Here is a 19,383-nt window from a genome sequence, read left to right as displayed (position 1 = left end):
GTTTCTGGGAATAGTTCACAAGGCGCAGGATAGATATGTCCTACAGAAGAACTTCTCAAATGATAGGGGTAGGCAACCATGGCTGACAAAGGAAGTTAAGGACTGCATAAAAGCCAAGGAAAGGGCATATAAGGTAGCAAAAGTGAGTAAGAAGTTGGAAGATTGGGAAGCTTTTAAAATCCAACAAAAAGCAACTAAAAAAGCTATAAGGGGAAAAAATGAAATATGAGGGCAGACTAGCCAATAATATAAAGCAGGGTACCATAAGATTTTTTCAGTTAAAAGGATGGAAGTTGATATTGGACCACTGGAAAATGATGCCGTTGAGGTAGTAATGGGGGACAAAGAAATGGCAGATAAACCTAATGGGTACTTTCATCAATCTTCACTGTGGAAGACACTAGCAGTGTGCCAGAGGTCCGTGAGTGTCAGGGAGCAGGAGTGAGTGCCATTGCTATTACAAAGGAAAAAGTGCTAGGCAAACTCAATGGTCTTAAGGTGGATGTCATCTGGGCCAGATGGACTACATCTCAAAGTCCTGAGAAAGGTTACTGAAGAGATAACAGATGCATTGGTCATGATCTTTCATGAACCACTTGATTCTGGCATGGTTCTGGAGGACTGAAAGATTGCAAATGTCACTCCACTCTTTAGAAGGGAGGAAGGCAAAAGAAAGGAAATTCTAAGCCAGTTAGTCTAACCTCAGTGGTTGGTAAAGTGTTGGAGTCCATTATTAAGGATGAGGTTTCAAGGTATTTGGAGACCAAAGATAAAGTCAGTATGGTTTTTGTAAAAGGAAATCTACCCTAACAAATTGGTTAGTTCTTCGAGGAAATAACAAGCAGGGTGGTCAAAGGAGAGGCGGTGGTTGTCATTTACTTGGATCTTCAGAAGGCATTTGATAAGGTGCCACACATGAGGGTGCTTAACAAGATAAAATCCTATGGCGTTACAGGAAAGAAACTGGCATGGATAGCGGAATGGCTGACAGGCAGGAGGCAGTGAGTGGGAATAAAAGGGGCCTTTTCTGGTTGGCTGCCGGTGACTAGTGCTGTTCCTCAGGGGTCAGTATTGGGACCATTACTTTTCACATTGTTTGTCAATGATTTGGATAATGTTATTGATGGCTTTGTGGCAAAGTTTGCAGATGATACAAAGATATCTGGAGGGTAGGTAGTGTTGAGGAAGCAATGTGATTGCAGCAAGACTTAGACAAATGGGAAGAATGGGCAAAAAAGTGGCAGATGGAATACAGTGTTGGGAAATGTATGATAATACATTTTAGTAAAAGAAACAATAGTGTAGACTATTATCTAAATGGGGAGAAGTTTCAAACATCAGAGGTGGAGAGGGACATAGGAGTCCACATGCAAGACTCCCAGAAGGTTCATTTACAGTTTGAGTCTGTGGTAAAGAAGGCAAATACAATGTTGGCATTTATTTCAAGGGGAGTAGAATATAAAAGCAAGGAGATAATGCTGAGCCTTTATAAGACACTAGTCAGGCCGCAATTGGAATATTGTCAACAGTTTTGGTCCCCATATCTTGGAAAGGATGTGTTGTCATTGGAGAGAGTCCAGAGGAAGTTCACGAGGATGATTCTGGGAATGAAGGGGTTAACATATGAGGAGCGTTTGGCAGCTTTGGGCCTGTACTCACTGGAATTTAGAAGAAAGCGGGGGATCTCATTGAAACCTACCAATTGTTGAAAGGACTAGATAGGGTGGATGTGGAGAGGATGTTTCCTATGGTGGGGGTGTCCAGAACTAGAGGGCACAGCCTCAACATTGAGGGGGTGACCCTTTAGAACAGAGGTATGGAGAAATTTTTTTAGCCAGAGTAGTAAATCTGTACAAAGTTCTGCAACAGACTGCGGTGGAGGCCAAGTCCATGCATATATTTAAGGTGGAAGTTGAATATTTTTTGATCAGTCAGGGCATCAAAGGTTATGGCGAGAAGACAGGTGTATGGGTTGAGTGGGATCCAGGATCAGCCATGATGGAATGGCAGAGCAGACTTGATGGGCTGAACAGCCTAATTCTACTCCTATGTCTTATGGTCTTATTCACAAGCATTGTCAAAAAAAAGAAACTTCAGGCACAGCTACAGGCCACACAGGCTTCCTCTTCGGCAGCAGAGTGATCCCACCGGCGAACAGAAGACCATCAGCGCTCACGCTCTGCATTTACCTCAATGTTTCAGTCTTCCTCGTCACTTTAATTAGTTGATAATGGAAGCTTTGATCAATGAAATGGAGTCAAAACATTGGTTTTGTTTGCCTCAAGGTTCATGCTTGCTGCTTCCCAGAATTTTCTTGGAGACAGCAAAGTGCTGGATCACTCAATCAACCTCCAAAGTGTAAAACGCAGGCCCTAACAGTTCCAAAAACACATTCAAGATGAAAAACAGTTTTGTAGTTTATACAGATGTCAACCGAAGAAGTGTTGTACACAGGTGCCATGTTAACTGGAAGTGTCCTGGATACCATGGAGACTAGTGCCCATAATGGAGCTAACTAAGTTTAGAACTCTCTGCACCTTACTTTGATCCTATGCAGTAGCCCCCCCCCCCCCCACCCATACCAGACAGCGATGCAGCCAATTACAATGCTTTCCACGGTACATCTGTAGAAATTTGCGAGTTTAGAAGAAAATCTGTGGATGATTTTTTTTTTGTTTCCGTTCAGAAGTGGTTAGAATTTGGAACTCATTGTGAGATTCATAGTAACCTCACAAGGAGTACTTGAATCACTAGATTACTCCGGACCAAATGCTGGTAAGCAGTACTAGTATGGATAGCTACTTGACAGTCATCTCGCAGACAGTGAGCAAGGAGGATCCACTTCTGTGCTGTATAATTGTGAATTTATGACTCTAGGACCTTTGTTCCTGGGGGCTACTTTAAATGTTCAAGTCACCACCAGTTTGTGCATAAATGGGCAGATAGGAGGCAGAAGCGGAGCTGAAAGAGTCACAAAGAAATCGAGTGAAAGTTAAAACCTTTTAAAGAAACAGAGCCAATTTTTGGTGTAGCCTTTACTTCCAAGTTAAGAGCAATTAACTCTCAGTTGGAGGTGCAAATTTACATGCCGGCAATAGTAATGAGTTTCTTGGTGCTGAACTACTTGGATGAAACTGTCTCAACCTAATTCACCAGTCACAGAAATGACTAACTTGTCTGTCTGGGTTTGAGGTGCCATGGGTAAAATGTAGTCGCTGAGGCAAATTCTAGTATGTTTCCTACCAGCATAAACTGCAGCTAATCAGCTTGATGCATTACAATTATTATATATTATTAGCTTCAAAGGTCATTTTGAAGATTTTCCTCATTTTTATATAACAAGCAAACACATAATTCTATAATTGCATATTCAAGGCCCTTGTGTTTTGCTGAGAATGAACTGATATGATGATTGCAGCAATCAGCATTGGGCTCATATTCAACAGCAGCAAGGCAGACTACAGACAATCAACAAATGGTTTGATTTAATTTGGCAGATCATTATTTACTATCAAGGACGATCCGATCTTTAAAATTCTGATTTTCAATTCTGTATCTTGTTACAAACACACCATCCTCACTAGCATACTTGGTTATACAAGCAGGAAATAAAGCAAGAACATTCCTGATCTATTCTGAGCTGCTTGAATGAAGCTCTGTGCCAAGTTACTTCTGGGGGCAGGATGGTACTGGGGGAGCTACCCTTCACATCCAACGTCAAACCAATGCATTCAAGCCAATTCAGAGAGGTGAAATAAAGCTCATAAAAGCCATTATTTGAAAATTGTAGTAAGTGCTTTTGTAGTCCTAGCTACCTATACTCCTTTGAGTATCATCACCAAAACTAAATGGTCATTTAATGCTTGCTTGTTTTTTTGGGATTTTTCTGAGGAAAAAGAATGGCCTTGTTTGCCTACATAACAACTGTGAAGGGTTTTTTTTAAAGTAATCATAGCAGAGTAACACTTTAACACCTGCGATATTTTTGAACATGAACTATAGACCATATACTTGTGCACATACAAACTATCTCAAATAGCAAAAAAAAATAAAATTAGTTTTAGAACATTTATTGAAATAACCAGTTACACAAAGAATTGTTTTTGTCTGAACAGTTAGCCCTGAGGGAAAAAAGTCAACTTTTGAATTGAGATGAAAACCAAAAGAAATGACAAATAACTAGCAAACTGTCTTCAAATATGTAAACGCTAAGAACTACAAAGATTCAACTTCACATGCACAACCTTTATAACCTTAAAAAATCCTGAGAGTAGAGAACTTAGTACCAGTAGGAGTCCATTAATCTATATAAATCTGGACTTTGGCACTTGGTTTCAACAGTATTTTAAATCCTAACATGCTGATTCTAAATGTATAATCCTTCTTTCTGATGGAACTGTAAATCTTATTTTAAATGGATTAACTTAAGTGGTAAAATAGCATTAAACATTTAGCTAGATTTGTGGAATTAAATTATCAGGAAAGATTGAAATGAACAGCACAAATTAAAGCCATCTGTAGGGAAAGAGAATTAAGCATAGAGCTTGAATATAATAAATGGGATAAAATATATCAGAAATAAATTAGGTTTAAAGTTCTTCCTAGAACTTGTTGCATTGAAATATTGTCTAAAACTTTTACACAAAAAAATACAAGTCTCTTCAGGTAATTCACATGAGGAATGACTACTGATTACTTATTTTCTCCAAGCTATGGCTGGTAGCGTTTCATGGGGATGATCAGCATTTCACGTTGAGATATTACATTAGAACTAAGAGTAGAGGGAAAAGAGCCAGTATATAACCTTTATCATCTCTCTCTCTCTCTCACTTCTATATACTGGCTGTCTTCCCTTTCCACTCTGTCCTGATGCAGGCTCTCAACCCGAAGCGCTGACCATTATTTTGCCTCCGTAGTAGATGTTTGACCCAATGACTTCTTGTAGCAGTTAATTTTTGCCCTGGATTCCAGCTTCTACAGCTTCTTATCTCATTTTATGTACTTCATGCAGGACATCAGAATTCCCAATCCATGTAGTTCGCGGAGTTGAATCTTATGCCTAATATAATAAGAAAATTTTCAGTCACACATGTGGAAAGAAATCTCATTTTCCAATTTTCAATCACAGGCATTTCTCACAACAAAAACAGCAAGTCTGGGATTTTTATATTCTTTTAGTAAAGTTAGATTAAAAGCAAAGGTTTTAAGATGACGCTCATCTCAAGCAACACAGACACATATACCTCTAACCTTCAGTACTCTCTCCGTACACTGGTGCCTTATTTAGTAGTGAGATTACATTATCAGAAACAATAGCTATCAGAGCTAAAAGAGGTGATAGAAACTGCTGCCGCCACCTCTCCTTCTTTGGCTGCAAAATTCTTCCTAGTGGAGGAATTTCAGCAAATGGAGCACCGCTGAGTCATCATAATTAACTCTTTGAACTTGGGGAGCTATGTGGCCTGACAAAGAGAAAGGGAGACAGCAACTAAAAACATGCCAAAGGGAGGTGTTGAGAGAGACTGAAGGATAAGGAGAGTGGGTAACACAAGGAGGGTGTGCTGTCCACACTCATTGTGTCAGTCAAGGTACAGGCCTGAACCCCACACTTCAGCACAGAGCGGCTGCATACCTCCTCCAGCACCAACCTTCACAGAACCCTTTCCACACTGAGCCACAGGCAATTCATTGTTGTGCGAGCTCGAATGTGGGGCAGGTTGAATGGCTATCTTTGTTAAAGTACAAGTGTTTGCACTGGAGGGTAGCAATATAATAGATTAGTGCTCTGTGAGGCATTGTTAAAGCGTGTACTGTAGTTTAAAGAAAAAGAGGAGGAAATACCTGTCAATAATAAACCATTTTAGTAAATGGCCTCTTCCTTTGGTTGCTAACACAAAGTAAACTTTCCGTGATGGAATTGCAAAGTTCCATTTACTGGATTCAAAGGATAGTTGACACTAATAAAGCATAATACATTCTCTAATAATATGAAAGGTTTAAATAGTTACTAAGCCTGAGAGTTTTCTGAAGCCACCTCCTACTGATTTCATTTATTTTACAGACTGCATTAAACTACAAAACCCATTGATATCTTTCTGTTGAGCATTAAGGTTATACCTCACCTGGGTTCTGCCAAGCAGAGTTTACCTAGGGCAATCGCAGCATTCCGTTGGACGGTGGATCCCTTTGCATCACCACCAGCATATTTTAACAACATTCTGACAATGTTGGTTTTGAGCAGAGATGCAGCAGCTCCTGGGATCTCGAAACAGTGCGAAAGGCAAAGAGCAGTATTGCCCACTACTTGCTCATCATCTGAAGATAGCAGCTTCGTCAGAACATTTAACTCTGGGCAAGGAATAATGGAAGAAGAGTGAAATCAGAAAATGTTTTTTAAAAAAACTATCAACAAATCAGTAGGATAAAACAAAATCATCAGCTCCATTCCAAAGCTAACATATTTTAAATCAGCTGCAACAGACAAGTCTTGACTCAAAACATTATAGTTGCTCTGTGTAGGGGAACTACAGATCAACTGCTTTCAGATTCAAGATCGTGGAAGCATCGTTACTACACAGCACACTGCCATAGTGGCAATGCTAGCAAGGACATTGATGGTTTTCAAGGGCACAAGGGACGGGCCTTAAATATAAATTTTGTTATCACCAAATGTTACTAGACAACAAATAATATTATTCTGAATACTGAGCCGTACTTATCTTTTAGGTGTTAATTTTCTCTGCCCTGCACATTGTTTTTATTTCAGTTTTCTTGAGAGACAGAGGAAGTTATTAAAAACAAAGTCAGGCAATAATTTATGAATAGTAACTGCTTATCATCAATTATCATGAATTGTTAATAATGATGAAAAATATCAGATATAGTGCATAATTATTAATGAATTTAAATAGAGTCCACTACATTTCAGTCCTATGTCATCATTCTACTCAGCAACTATCTAGACAAATTAATTCCAAATGATTGATGAAACAAGAAGTTAATTATCAAATCTTTTATCACTTTTGACAATCTCTTCTCGAGCTTCTTCACTTCTAGTACTGGAGATTGCCAAGATCTTTGCGGCATATCGTATGGTTGTCTTCCCCTCTGCCTGAAACAAAAATCAAATGTAAATATATCTACAATGGAAATTAAATAAGATGACCAAAAATTTGTGTCTTATTTCCATTTCCTATTGAAAATATCTTTCATCGTGATACCAGTTCTCTGTCATCTCCCCTAAGTGTCAGTGTCTGTGAAGTCAGGGGCATTAGATAGAGCTCTTATAGATAGCGGGGTCAAGGGATATGGGGAGAGGGCAGGAACGGGGTACTGATTGTGTATGATCTGCCATGATCAGAGTGAATGGCGGTGCTGGCTAGGAGGGCCGAATGGCCTACTCCTGCACCTATTGTCTATTGATAAAGATGAGACATAAAAACATAGAAACACAGAAAACCTACAGCACAATACAGGCCCTTCGGCCCACGATGCTGTGCCAAACATGTCCTTACTTTAGAAATTACCTAAGGTTATCCATAGCCCTCTATTTTTCTAAGCTCCATATACCTATCCAGGAGTCTCTCAAAAGACCCTATCGTATCCACCTCCACCACCGCTGCCGGCAGCCCATTCCACGCACTCACCACTCTCTGCATAAAAAAACTTACCCCTGACATCTCCTCTGTACCTACTCTCTAGCACCTTAAAACTATGCCCTCTTGTGTTAGCTATTTCAGCCCTGGGAAAAACCCTCTGACTATCCACACGATCAATGCTTCTCATCATCTTATACACCTCTATCAGGTCACCTCTCATCCTCCGCCACTCCAAGGAGAAAAGGCTGAATTCACTCAACCTATTCTCATAAGGCATGCTCCCCGATCCAGGCAACATCCTTGTAAATCTACTCTGCAGCCTTTCTATAGTTTCCACATCCTTCCTGTAGTGAGGTGACTAGAACTGAGCACTGGGTCCTATATAGCTGTAACATTACCTCTCAGCTCTTAAACTCAATCCCACAGTTGATGAAGGCCAATGCATCGTATGCCTTCTTCGCCAGAGTCCATCTGCACAGCAGCTTTGAGTGACCTATGGACTCAGACCCCAAGTTCTCTCTGATCCTCCACACTGCCAAGAGTCTTACCATTAATACTATATTCTGCCATCATATTTGACCTACCAAAATGAACCATCTCACACTTATCTGGGTTGAACTCCATCTGCCACTCCTCAGCCTGGTTTTGCATCCTATCAATGTCCCGCAATAACCTCTGACAGCCCTCCATACTATCCATAACACCCCTAACCTTTGTGTCATCAGTAAACTTACTAACCCATCCCTCCACTTCCTCATCCAGGTCATTGGTAAAAATCAAGAGAAAGGGTCCCAGAAGAGATCCCTGAGGCACTCCACTGGTGATCGAACTCCATGCAGAATATGACCCATTGACAACCACTCTTTGCCTTCTGTAGGCAAGCCAATTCTGGATCCACAAAGCAAGGTCCCCTTGGATCCCATGCCTTGTTACTTTCGCAATTAAGCCTTGCATGGGGTACCTTATCAAATGCCTTGCTGAAATTCATATACACTACATCTACTGCTCTACCTTCATCAATGTGTTCAGTCACATCCTCAAAAAATTCAGTCAGCCTTGTAAGGCACAACCTGCCTTTGACAAAGCCATGCTGACTATTCCTAATCATATTATACCTCTCCAAATGTTCATAAATCCTGCCTCTCAGGATCTTTTCCATCAACTTACCAACCACTGAAGTAAGACTCACTGGTCTATAATTTCCTAGGCTATCTCTATTCCCTTTCTTGAATAAGGGAACAATATCCGCAACCCTCCAATCCTCCAGAACCTCTCTTGTCCCCATTGATGATGCAAAGATGATTGCCAGAAGCTCAGCAATCTTCTCTCTCACATCCTACAGTAGCCTGGGGTACATCTCATCTGGTCCCAGAGACTTATCCAACTTGATGTTTTCCAAAAGCTCCAGCACATCCTCTTTCTTAATGCCTATATGCTCAATCTTTTCAATCCTCTGTAAGTCATCCCTATAATTGCCAAGATCCTTTTCTGTAGTGAATACTGAAGCAAAGCATTCATTAAGTACCTCTGCTATCTGCTCTGATTCCATACACACTTTTCCACTGTCACACTTGATTGGTCCTATTCTCTCACATCTTATCCTCTTGCTCTTCACATGCTTGTAGAATGCCTTGGGGTTTTCCTTAATATTGTCCACCAAGGCCCTCTCATGGCCCCTTCTGGCTCTCATAATTTCATTCTTAAGCTCCTTCTTGCTAGCCTTATAATCTTCTAGATCTCTATCATTACCTAGTTTTTTGAATTTTCTTAAGTTTTTCTTTTCTTCTTATCTAGATTTTCAACAGCCTTTGTAAACCACGGTTCCTGTACCCTACCATCCTTTCCTTTGGAACGTACCTATGCAGAAGGCCACGCAAATATCCCATGAATATTTGCCACATTTCTGCCGTACATTTCCCTGAGAACATCTGTTTCCAATTTACGCTTCCAAGTTCCTGTCTGATAGCTTCATATTTCCCCTTACTCCAATTAAAAGCTTTCCTAACTTGTCTGTTCCTACCCTTCTCCAATGCTGTGGTAAAGGAGATAGAATTGTGATCACTATCTCTAAAATGCTCTTCCACTGAGAGGCCTGACACCTGACCAGGTTCATTTCCCAATACCAGATCAAGTACAGCCTCTCCTCTTGCAGGATTATCTGCATATTGTGTCAGGAAACCTTCCTGAACACACCTAATGAACTTCACCCCATCTAAACCCCTTGCTCTAGGGAGATATCAATCAATATTTGGGAAATTAAAATCTCCCACCACGACAACCCTGTTATTATTACACCTTTCCAGAATCTGTCTCCCTATCTGCTCCTCTATGTCCCTGTATTATTGGGTGGTCTATAAAAAAATCACCCAGTAGAGTTATTGACCCCTTTCTGTTTCTAACTTACACCCACAGAGATTCAGTAGACAATCTCTCCATGACTTCCTCCTTTTCTGCAGCCATGACACACCTCCACCCTTTTGCCTCCCCCCCTGTCCTATCTGAAACATCTAAAGCCTGGCACTCTAAGTAACCATTCTTGCTCCTGAGTCTCTGTAAAGGTCACAACATCATAGCTCCAAGTACTGATCCACGCCCTAAGCTCATCCACTTTGTTCATGATGCTTCTTGCATTAAAATAGACACATCTCAAACCATATAACCATATAACAATCACAGCACAGAAACAGGCCATTCTGGCCCTGCTAGTCCGTGCCGAACTCTTAATCTCACCTAGTCCCACTTACCCGCACTCAGCCCATAACCCTCCACTCCTTTCCTGTCCATATACCTATCCAATTTTACCTTAAATGACACAACTGAACTGGCCTCTACTACTTCTACAGGAAGCTCATTCCACACAGCTATCACTCTCTGAGTAAAGAAATACCCCCTCGTGTTTCCCTTAAACTTTTGCCCCCTAATTCTCAAATCATGTCCTCTTGTTTGAATCTCCCCTACTCTCAATGGAAACAGCCTATTCACGTCAACTCTATCTATCCCTCTCAAAATTTTAAATACCTCGATCAAATCCCCCCCTCAACCTTCTACGCTCCAATGAATAGAGACCTAACTTGTTCAACCTTTCTCTGTAACTTAAGTGCTGAAACCCAGGTAACATCCTAGTAAATCGTCTCTGCACTCTCTCTAATTTATTGATATCTTTCCTATAATTCGGTGACCAGAACTGTACACAATATTCCAAATTTGGCCTTACCAATGCCTTGTACAATTTTAACATTACATCCCAACTTCTGTACTCAATGCTCTGATTTATAAAGGCCAGCGTTCCAAAAGCCTTCTTCACCACCCTATCTACATGAGACTCCACCTGCAGGGAACTATGCACTGTTATTCCTAGATCTCTCTGTTCCACTGCATTCCTCAATGCCCTACCATTTACCCTGTATGTTCTATTTGGATTATTCCTGCCAAAATGTAGAACCTCACACTTCTCAGCATTAAACTCCATCTGCCAACGTTCAGCCTATTCTTCTAACCGGCATAAATCTCCCTGCAAGCTTTGAAAACCCACCTCATTATTTACAACACCTCCTACCTTAGTATCATCAGCATACTTACTAATCCAATTTACCACCCCATCATCCAGATCATTTATGTATATTACAAACAACATTGGGCCCAAAACAGATCCCTGAGGCACCCCGCTAGTCACCAGCCTCCATCCCGATAAACAATTATCCACCTCTACTCTCTGGCATCTCCCATCTAGCCACTGTTGAATCCATTTTATTACTCCAGCATTAATACCTAACGACTGAACCTTCTTAACTAACCTTCCATGTGGAACTTTGTCAAAGGCCTTGCTGAAGTCCATATAGACTACATCCACTGCCTTACCCTCAACATTCCATCAGACCATCGGTCTGAGCGCATCCCTTCTCTATCACTTGTCTATCCTCCCTCTCGCACTGTCTCCAAACTTTCTCTATTTGTGAGCCAACAGCCCCTTCCTCCATCTCTTCAGTTTGGTTCCCACCCCCCAGCAATTCTAGTTTAAAGTCTCCCCAATAGCCTTAGCAAACCTCCCTGCCGGGATATTGGTCACCCTTGGGTTCAAGTGCAATCTGTCCTTTTTGTACAGGTCACGCTTGCCCCAAAAGAGGTCCCAATGATTCAGAATTCTGAATCCCTGCACCCTGCTCCAATACCCCCAGCCACGCATTTATCCTCCAGCTCACTCTATTCCTATACTCAGTGTTGGTTGGCACAGGCAGTAATCCCAAGGAGATCCTAGCTGGTACAGTAAATAGAATAAAATTGGTCAGCCATTTTTATTCTATTTCCCATTCCCACACTGACACGGCCTCTTCTACTGCCAAGCTGAGGCAAGATGCAAATTAGAGGAATAATACCTCATATTCCATCTTGGTAATCTCCATCCTACTGGCAAAAAACATGAATTTATTTGACTTCAAGTAATCACTCCCCTCTGCTCCTTTTTCATTAATATCTCCAGCGCCTTTTACCCCATCACTTTCTTTCCCCACCTTTTCAATTTGTCCATCACCCACACATTACCCCTCCTCATCTGCTTCCCTTTATTCCATAGCTCATCGTCCTTTCCAATCGGATTCCAATTTTTCCACCCTTTGTCACTTCCACTTACCACTTCGCAGCTTCTTATATCATCTCCACTCTCCTCCCTCCCTCACCTGCCTATCACACCCTACACCTAGATCCACCTATCACTCACCAGCTCTTGCTCCACCCCTTGCCCCACACCTTTTCATACTGGCTATTTCCCCCTTTCTCTTTCTAGCCTTGTTCAAGGGACTCAACTTGAAACTTCCACCATCCATTTCCTTCCAAAGGTGCTGCCTGACCTGCTGAGTTCCCATGAGTTCTCCTATGTGGTGGTTACTTTATTTTAATTTGTCTCCCATTACCAAGAAAAGCACATGCTCAGCTGAAGAAGAATTAAGGCACTGATACAGACCAGGAGTTAATGAAGCAGGAACTGGTGCTCAATTACATGTGGTAAATGTGCATTATAATAGCAACTCCTCATTCTGCTCAATTAAAATCTGCAGTAGGTACTATGTTGCACAATTAGTACAAGTGGCCTCATTTATATTCCTACCCCAACATCTTTATACAGTATTATTAAAGAGTTATGCAGTACACTAATATCCATGCTTCTTACTTTTATAAATTTCAGCATTTTCTTCACCACTCCTGCTTTCACTGCTGTTTCTACGAGTTCATCAGACTGAGGGAGCACATGACTCAGAAGCCCTGATGCTCTCTGAAAAATACAAAAGTGATTGAATTGCAAAGCATCATAGCACGAAACAAATTATACATTAGACCAAATCTTGAGTCACCCGGACCTGACAGACATAAATTTGTTTAAGCAGTTACTTGGTGATGCACTTACTGTTAGAATCCCTCCATCCGTGCTGGCAAGTAGGGAGATACATCTTTCTGTAATAGCTGGAGCTTTTACCTTATGATACACAGACAGAAAACAAAGTTGGAAAAACAAGACATGATAAACTAAACAGCTTTGCCCCAATTTTCAGATTTCCCTCCAACCAGTTGAGCTGTGATCATAGAATAACATCACAAATATAAACAACTACTTCCTACTTTCCATAATTTAAAATATTAAATTGAAGGAATTTATCAACTCAAAATGTTAACTCTGTTTCTCTCTCCATGGATGCTGTTAGATCTTATTAATACAGTACCTCTGCTGCCATGTGGCTATACCCACTCAAGGGGAAGGCTTCGGGAGTAAATCCCAAGGAAAAACTCCGGAGCTGGAGTCCCTAAGGCAGTCCTACGTTGAGTTCAACACTGACTGGTAACTCTTGTGATGCCGCTGGTACCAAAAGTTTATCGATGCTGTTCCTTTGGATTCATCAACTGCATGGAGAGGGGAAGCCTGCCACGGGGGTGGGGGGGAACTGTCCTGGCTTACATATCACAGTCACCTGGTTCAAAGTCCACGGTGAACTCCATTTAACTAATTATGTGACTTCTCAAATCAATTGCCTGCACTAGTGATGATTTGGTGTGTCATATTAAAGGGGGTGAACACTTATGCAATCAGTTATTTTGTGTTTTATATTTGTAATTAATTTAGATCACTTTGTAGAGATCTGTTTGCACTCTGACACAAAAGAGTCTTTTCCTGTTGATCAGTGTCAAAAAAGCCAAATTAAATCCACTGTGATTCAATGTTTTAAAACAATAAAACATAACTTCCAAGGTGGGGTGAATACTTTTTATAGTCACAGAATATTAAGAAGCAATGTGATACTTAGATGAAATGTGGAAATGTTTTCATATTTCCAACATTGCTTCTTAATGTATTAATTTAGTCAGACTGTAGCTTCGCAATTAGTGCTTTCGTCAATATATGGTAATGAATTAAAGGTTTTCCATAGTAAATTTTGCAGATTTTCTTTTATGTCTACAGATTTTTCATTCTGGTAATTATGTTCAAATTAAGGCTTGTTTACTAAATAATCACTGTGCTATAAGCAGTACATAGCTGCTAGTTTTGCTGTAAGTAGAATTTAAAGACTCCAATAATCATCAAAGTAACCATTCATTCAATTTCTAATAAACGGTGAATGTGCGATTCTCAGTTTATTCTCATTATGCACCGCTGTATAATAATTCTTGCAAGAAATTACACAAGTGACTATTAGATGTTGATAGATATGGCCACTCTTGACTCTTTTGGGCCGAAGGGTTTGCCAAGACTATAAGTGCAGAGGCATAGAGTAGGAACATACTACTACTGCCTTCAGAGAAAATCTGGTGCGGCAGAACACAGTGGTGCTGCATGTTGGCACAGCCAGAAGAGCTGCTATCTCACAGTTCCATCAACCCAGAGTCAGTTCTGACCTCAGGTGCTCTCTAGGTCGAATATGCACTTTCTTCCTGTGAACACCAATTACCTTTGGGGACTCTGGGCTCTTCCCAAGTTAACTGACTACTGTGAATTGCCCCTTGTATTGATGTGTGGCAAGAGGTTCAAGCGTTGTTAATGTGAGATAATAGGTTATAATAAATAAGATAATGGGACTCATGGGATTGCTCCAACAAACAATGTGGACTCGATGGGCTGAAAGACCTTCTAAATCAAAGGGAAAAATTAAAGACTTCAAAGAAGAACTCTTGCAATTAATGCCATTAATTTCCTACCTGAATGGTGGTGCATTGTTCAATGGATAAGTTTACCATCAGGCCCAGAAGAGTATATATGATTTCTCTGTACTCGGCCACGGTAATTAGTATTATAGCCTCATCCTACATGAATTGAAAGACATTCTTACTAAATATGGGTGATCATTAAATTCTCGAGATGCAACTGAAATCAATACATAAAATATAGGTTTAGAAGTCAATGCAGTATAATGTCAGAGCAATATGAAATCCCATGTGTCCTTGTACAACCATATAACTTGAAGAAATTATCATGATGGAATAAGGATCCCTGGATCTCAAAACCATTCCTTTAACTGGACCAATCACCAACTTTATGCAATAATACCTAAGATTTCTGAACTTCCTTGCAACACATTTCATAAAATTCTCCTAAACCTTCAATGTTGTTTCTGATTTCAGGTGGCTAGCCCACCCGAACAACTACAGTGCATCCGAACAATCACTTACATCAGCCATAGATCCACTGTGGCACTTTAGGCTCTGCTATATTTTCACTAGCACCATATTAAAAGACTGCAAGGCTGACGCTCACTACATAATTCCTATAAACTAATCAGCTGCCTGTGATCCATTTAATACTGTTTCTACATTCAGACCCTGTTATACATTGATTAACTATCTGGGTCATCCCCAGACCCCATCCAAGATATTTTCCAAAGGCACTGAGCTCCACTGGGGGGGCAGAACCGCCTAAAAGAATGGTATACATATAGGTGCATTCCTAGATTCAGATATATCACACAATTTGATGGAGGTGTGCAGACATGGTGAGTATCCACTTTCCATTGCCTTGTGCAATCTGCCTCAGTAAACATTGTGTGGTCCTTCACATTCCAAGTTCAGCATCGTAAAGTGTTAATACACCAATAATAATGCTGAAAATGAATCAACAAGTATTTTCTTTCCAATGCATAAAAGTTTTAAAATGTTTATCAGCACTTAATGGGTTGCATGGGGTGTCCACAGAGGGGTAGCACCTCTGATGAAAGGACATGTTGTGTCCATTCTGGGGCAGCTCACTCACTTTTAGTCCCCACTGGACACTCGGTTCTCATCTGTGGTTCCAAGTAGCTGTTGCATGTAACAGTAACCAGACCCTAGCACACCACTCCGACAGGCGGGCTAAACCAGGTGAGGGTAGCTGGAGAGCCTCATATCCCAGAGAGATAGGGACATGCCTGTCCTAGCATGCAAAGTCAGCCCCAGCAGACTGAGCGGATGAGATCTACAGTGAGATCCAACAGCAAGGAAGGCTGTTCTGCAACACTTCATTAGAAGCGAAGGCCGTTATGAGGCACAGATGTCATGGTCATCCACTGCAACCAAGGAAGATCTCAGTTGAGACTCTGGATCTGGACTTCTGAGGTCAAGAGAGTGGAACTACCCAGTGCAATGGCTTTTCCACTTTAAAAACTCTCCTGTCATCATCGGACATGACGGACAACCACCATGTTCTCAAAACACACTTCCTAAGTGTACCTAATGAGAGGGAGCTTGTGCTTTTTTAAAAATCATCCATGAGAACACTACCCCATTATCCCTCGTGAATAAGGAGGGATAAGTGTATGAGCAAATCCTTACAAACAGGTGCAAATAAAGATCATATGAAATATTCCACTGACTGATTTCCACATGTAAAATAAATAAAAATACAAAGTCACTGAAAACAGCTCACTGTTTATGTCTGATGATGAGAAAAGTTGTTCCTGAAAAGAGGTACTTACTAAACACTGGAAATTGTATATTGCAAGTAAATTATATTGGGTTAAATTAATTTATTGTCATATACACAGTGTGCAATGAAACTCACAAAGTAAATGGTATACATGATGGTAATAAGTACAATGGTGAGTGCAAAAGAAAGGAAGTATATTCTTAGGCAACTTACAATGCAAATTAGACAAGACTCCCAAAACTCTTCTCTTCCTGCTACTCCCCCTGATATGATCTTATCAGACGCTATGTTTCCTATGATTGAAATGCACTGTGGAAGGATCTGCTTATTTGTCAACTTCAAGTTTTTCTGCAATATTTCAAGCAGCAAAGTTAAAATATGCATTAGAAATGTCAAACTAAATATTTGAAATATAAAAATAGAAAATGTTGTTATGCCAAGCTTTAATAATAACATACAATGTAAGAAGATAAGATAAAGCAGCACGCATAGGTCATACAATCCTTTCAAACCACCCACTTCCACAGATTCAGAGAACACTTAGGTACGAATCAGTTCCTTACCAGGAGAATTTCAAATGATGGTATTACATGAGTTGCAAAATCTTTCTGAATATGTTTAATAAACCTAATGGGGAAGAAAATAAAGATGTTAAAATCATAAAAATCCTAAAAATGTGCACAATTTTAGTGAACAAATTTGAATATCTATGCCTATATATGTTTTTCAAATCTGGACAGTACATCAGATTTATTTTTAATGATCCCAATTTAACAGCATTTGAGAAAAATAAAGGAGGAAGGGGGAAAACAGAGGGGAGTGACTACTCAAAGTTGGAAAAATCAATGTCCATGCCATCAGGTTTGAGACTATCAAGAAGGAATGAAGTGTTATCCTCCAACCTCCATTTGGCCTTATTGTGGCATAGAGGTCATGGACAGAAATATCGACGTGGAAAGTGGAAATGGAATTGAAATTTCCTCATGATCTACCTAACACCTTCCTCTAGTTTCCCACCTCCTTCCATTTATTCCATGGTCTAGTATCCTTTCCTATCAGATTCCTTCTTCCACCCTTTATTTCTTCTACCTATCACTTCCTAGCATTTCACATCATTCCCTTCCCCCTCACCTATCACCTGCTAGCTCATGTTCCTCTCCCAGCCCCCTTTCTTTTTTAAATTCTAGCTTCTGTCCCATTCCTTTCTAGTCCTGTTGAAGGGTCTTGGCTCAAAATGCCAACTGCTCATTCCTCTCCATAAATACTGCCAGAGCTGCTGAGTTCTTCCAGCATTTTGTGTGTGTTAATAATTGAAAGATTGTCAGCCAGCATTGCCATTGAAGTCCATGATATGGAATATCTGCACAGTTCAGACCTCCATATTAATAAATAGAATAGACATAAGAAAGCCTAAAATAAATTGCAGTATAATACAGGTCTGAAAAATTATAATGATTACAAATTAATTGACAAGATTTGGCCTTTTCTCTCAACAAAATGAGAAGGGACTTGATAAAAAAGATTTTGAAAGGATTTAATAAGGTGATTGCTGCAAAGCTATTTCTGCAAGTATGGAGTACAAACCAGGGACTAAAGAAAATAATAATAAATCTACTAAAGAATTTAGAAGACACTTCTTTTTTTACTGCTTGAAGTGGTTGTAGCAAGTATGGAAGATTAGATATCTAAGTGAAGGAAGAAGAAAAAGGGATATGCTGGTAATATTAAATTAAGTCTGGTGGGAGGATGCTTGTATGGAGTAATTACTTGATCTGATCCAATGAAGAGCTAATTTTCATTCTGTATCATTTAATGTTAGTAGTGGATTTTTCACTGCATTACTCATATCGAGTCTGGCCATATGCTTGAAGATAAGCCTCATGTTAACTTGAGACAAGGGATGAACATTCTGTTGATAGCTGATGGAAGACGAATGGTATCCTCTTTTGATCTGATTTACAACAACAGCATGGTAATACTGAATAGTGCAAATACAAAGCTTGGAATACATCACATAAAGCTTTAAGTGATAAAATAGATTACTTTTTCTCTGGAATTAGGTTGGTGAGCATTTTCATGGCACTATCACTGGCTTCATCAGAGTAATTAGCGAATCCTATCAGAATCTTCACAAATCTGTACAAAGAAAAGCTATGTTAATTTTCAAGAAACAACTCAGAAACCTTATGTGCTTCAAAAACAGGGAATAATTTTTAAGTTGCTGTCACCTCACTTGTAACTGATACAAGCATAATTAATGACACTGTGGCCAAAAAATTCAGATGTGCAGTGTAGGGAAGTCGACATTTGTTCTAAGTGGAATCTGATTACTGTAATTTCTTTGTCATATCATGACACTCCAGAAATTTGATTGGATGTATCTGATCACAAATTGTACTTGCACCACCAACTCATTTCTAGACTAGATATCAACATAATTATTCTATTCTTGTGATTTTTTTTTTACTTAGTTACTGCACCCCTGTTGTTGGTAGTCTTGGAGTAGCAAGATTTTGATAGCATTGCTTTCTCTGTAGCAGCATGAGTTAAAGGCCTTCTCCCTGAGCAGGTCCTAGCTTGGTTCTGAAAATACAAAACAGTACAGTACATCCTACTTTAATTACCTAACCACACTTATTTGCAATCCATGTGTCACTAGAATACATACAAAACTCTCAACTAGTCCCACACCTCCAATACATGTATGTAAGCAAGGAATTGTATTAAGGTTAGTGAAATGCAGGTGCAATGAATCACATGGAAGTATGATGCTTTAGCAATATGAGAAAACTAACTTTAAAGAAAAGGGGTTAAACAGGCTCTAAACATCATTGCATTCAATGCATTCAGGAAACATGGGAAAGGAAAGAAAAGTGGACTGGCTGAATTAATTAAGGAGAATACTGT

At 40.0% G+C, this 19,383-nt stretch overlaps 1 protein-coding gene across 1 annotated transcript in view; it reads right to left on the bottom strand.

Moving 5' to 3' along the window:
* Positions 1-4,054: 4,054 nt before the first annotated feature.
* Positions 4,055-19,383, bottom strand: part of ttc12 (tetratricopeptide repeat domain 12) — a 45,140-nt gene continuing 29,811 nt past the window's right edge. The window contains exons 13-21 of the mRNA XM_073030031.1: positions 18,520-18,612; positions 17,040-17,103; positions 16,690-16,824; positions 14,778-14,882; positions 12,997-13,065; positions 12,763-12,864; positions 7,021-7,111; positions 6,123-6,348; positions 4,055-5,059 (exon numbers count right to left, since the gene is read on the bottom strand). Coding sequence (XP_072886132.1) covers positions 4,990-5,059; positions 6,123-6,348; positions 7,021-7,111; positions 12,763-12,864; positions 12,997-13,065; positions 14,778-14,882; positions 16,690-16,824; positions 17,040-17,103; positions 18,520-18,612 — 955 coding nt within the window. The 3' untranslated portion in view covers positions 4,055-4,989. The remainder of the gene's footprint in view (positions 5,060-6,122; positions 6,349-7,020; positions 7,112-12,762; positions 12,865-12,996; positions 13,066-14,777; positions 14,883-16,689; positions 16,825-17,039; positions 17,104-18,519; positions 18,613-19,383) is intronic.

Source organism: Hemitrygon akajei, chromosome 26 (assembly GCF_048418815.1).
Source record: "Hemitrygon akajei chromosome 26, sHemAka1.3, whole genome shotgun sequence".
NCBI classification, from domain to species: Eukaryota; Metazoa; Chordata; class Chondrichthyes; order Myliobatiformes; family Dasyatidae; genus Hemitrygon; species Hemitrygon akajei.
This window is presented reverse-complemented; position numbering and strand designations above follow the sequence as displayed.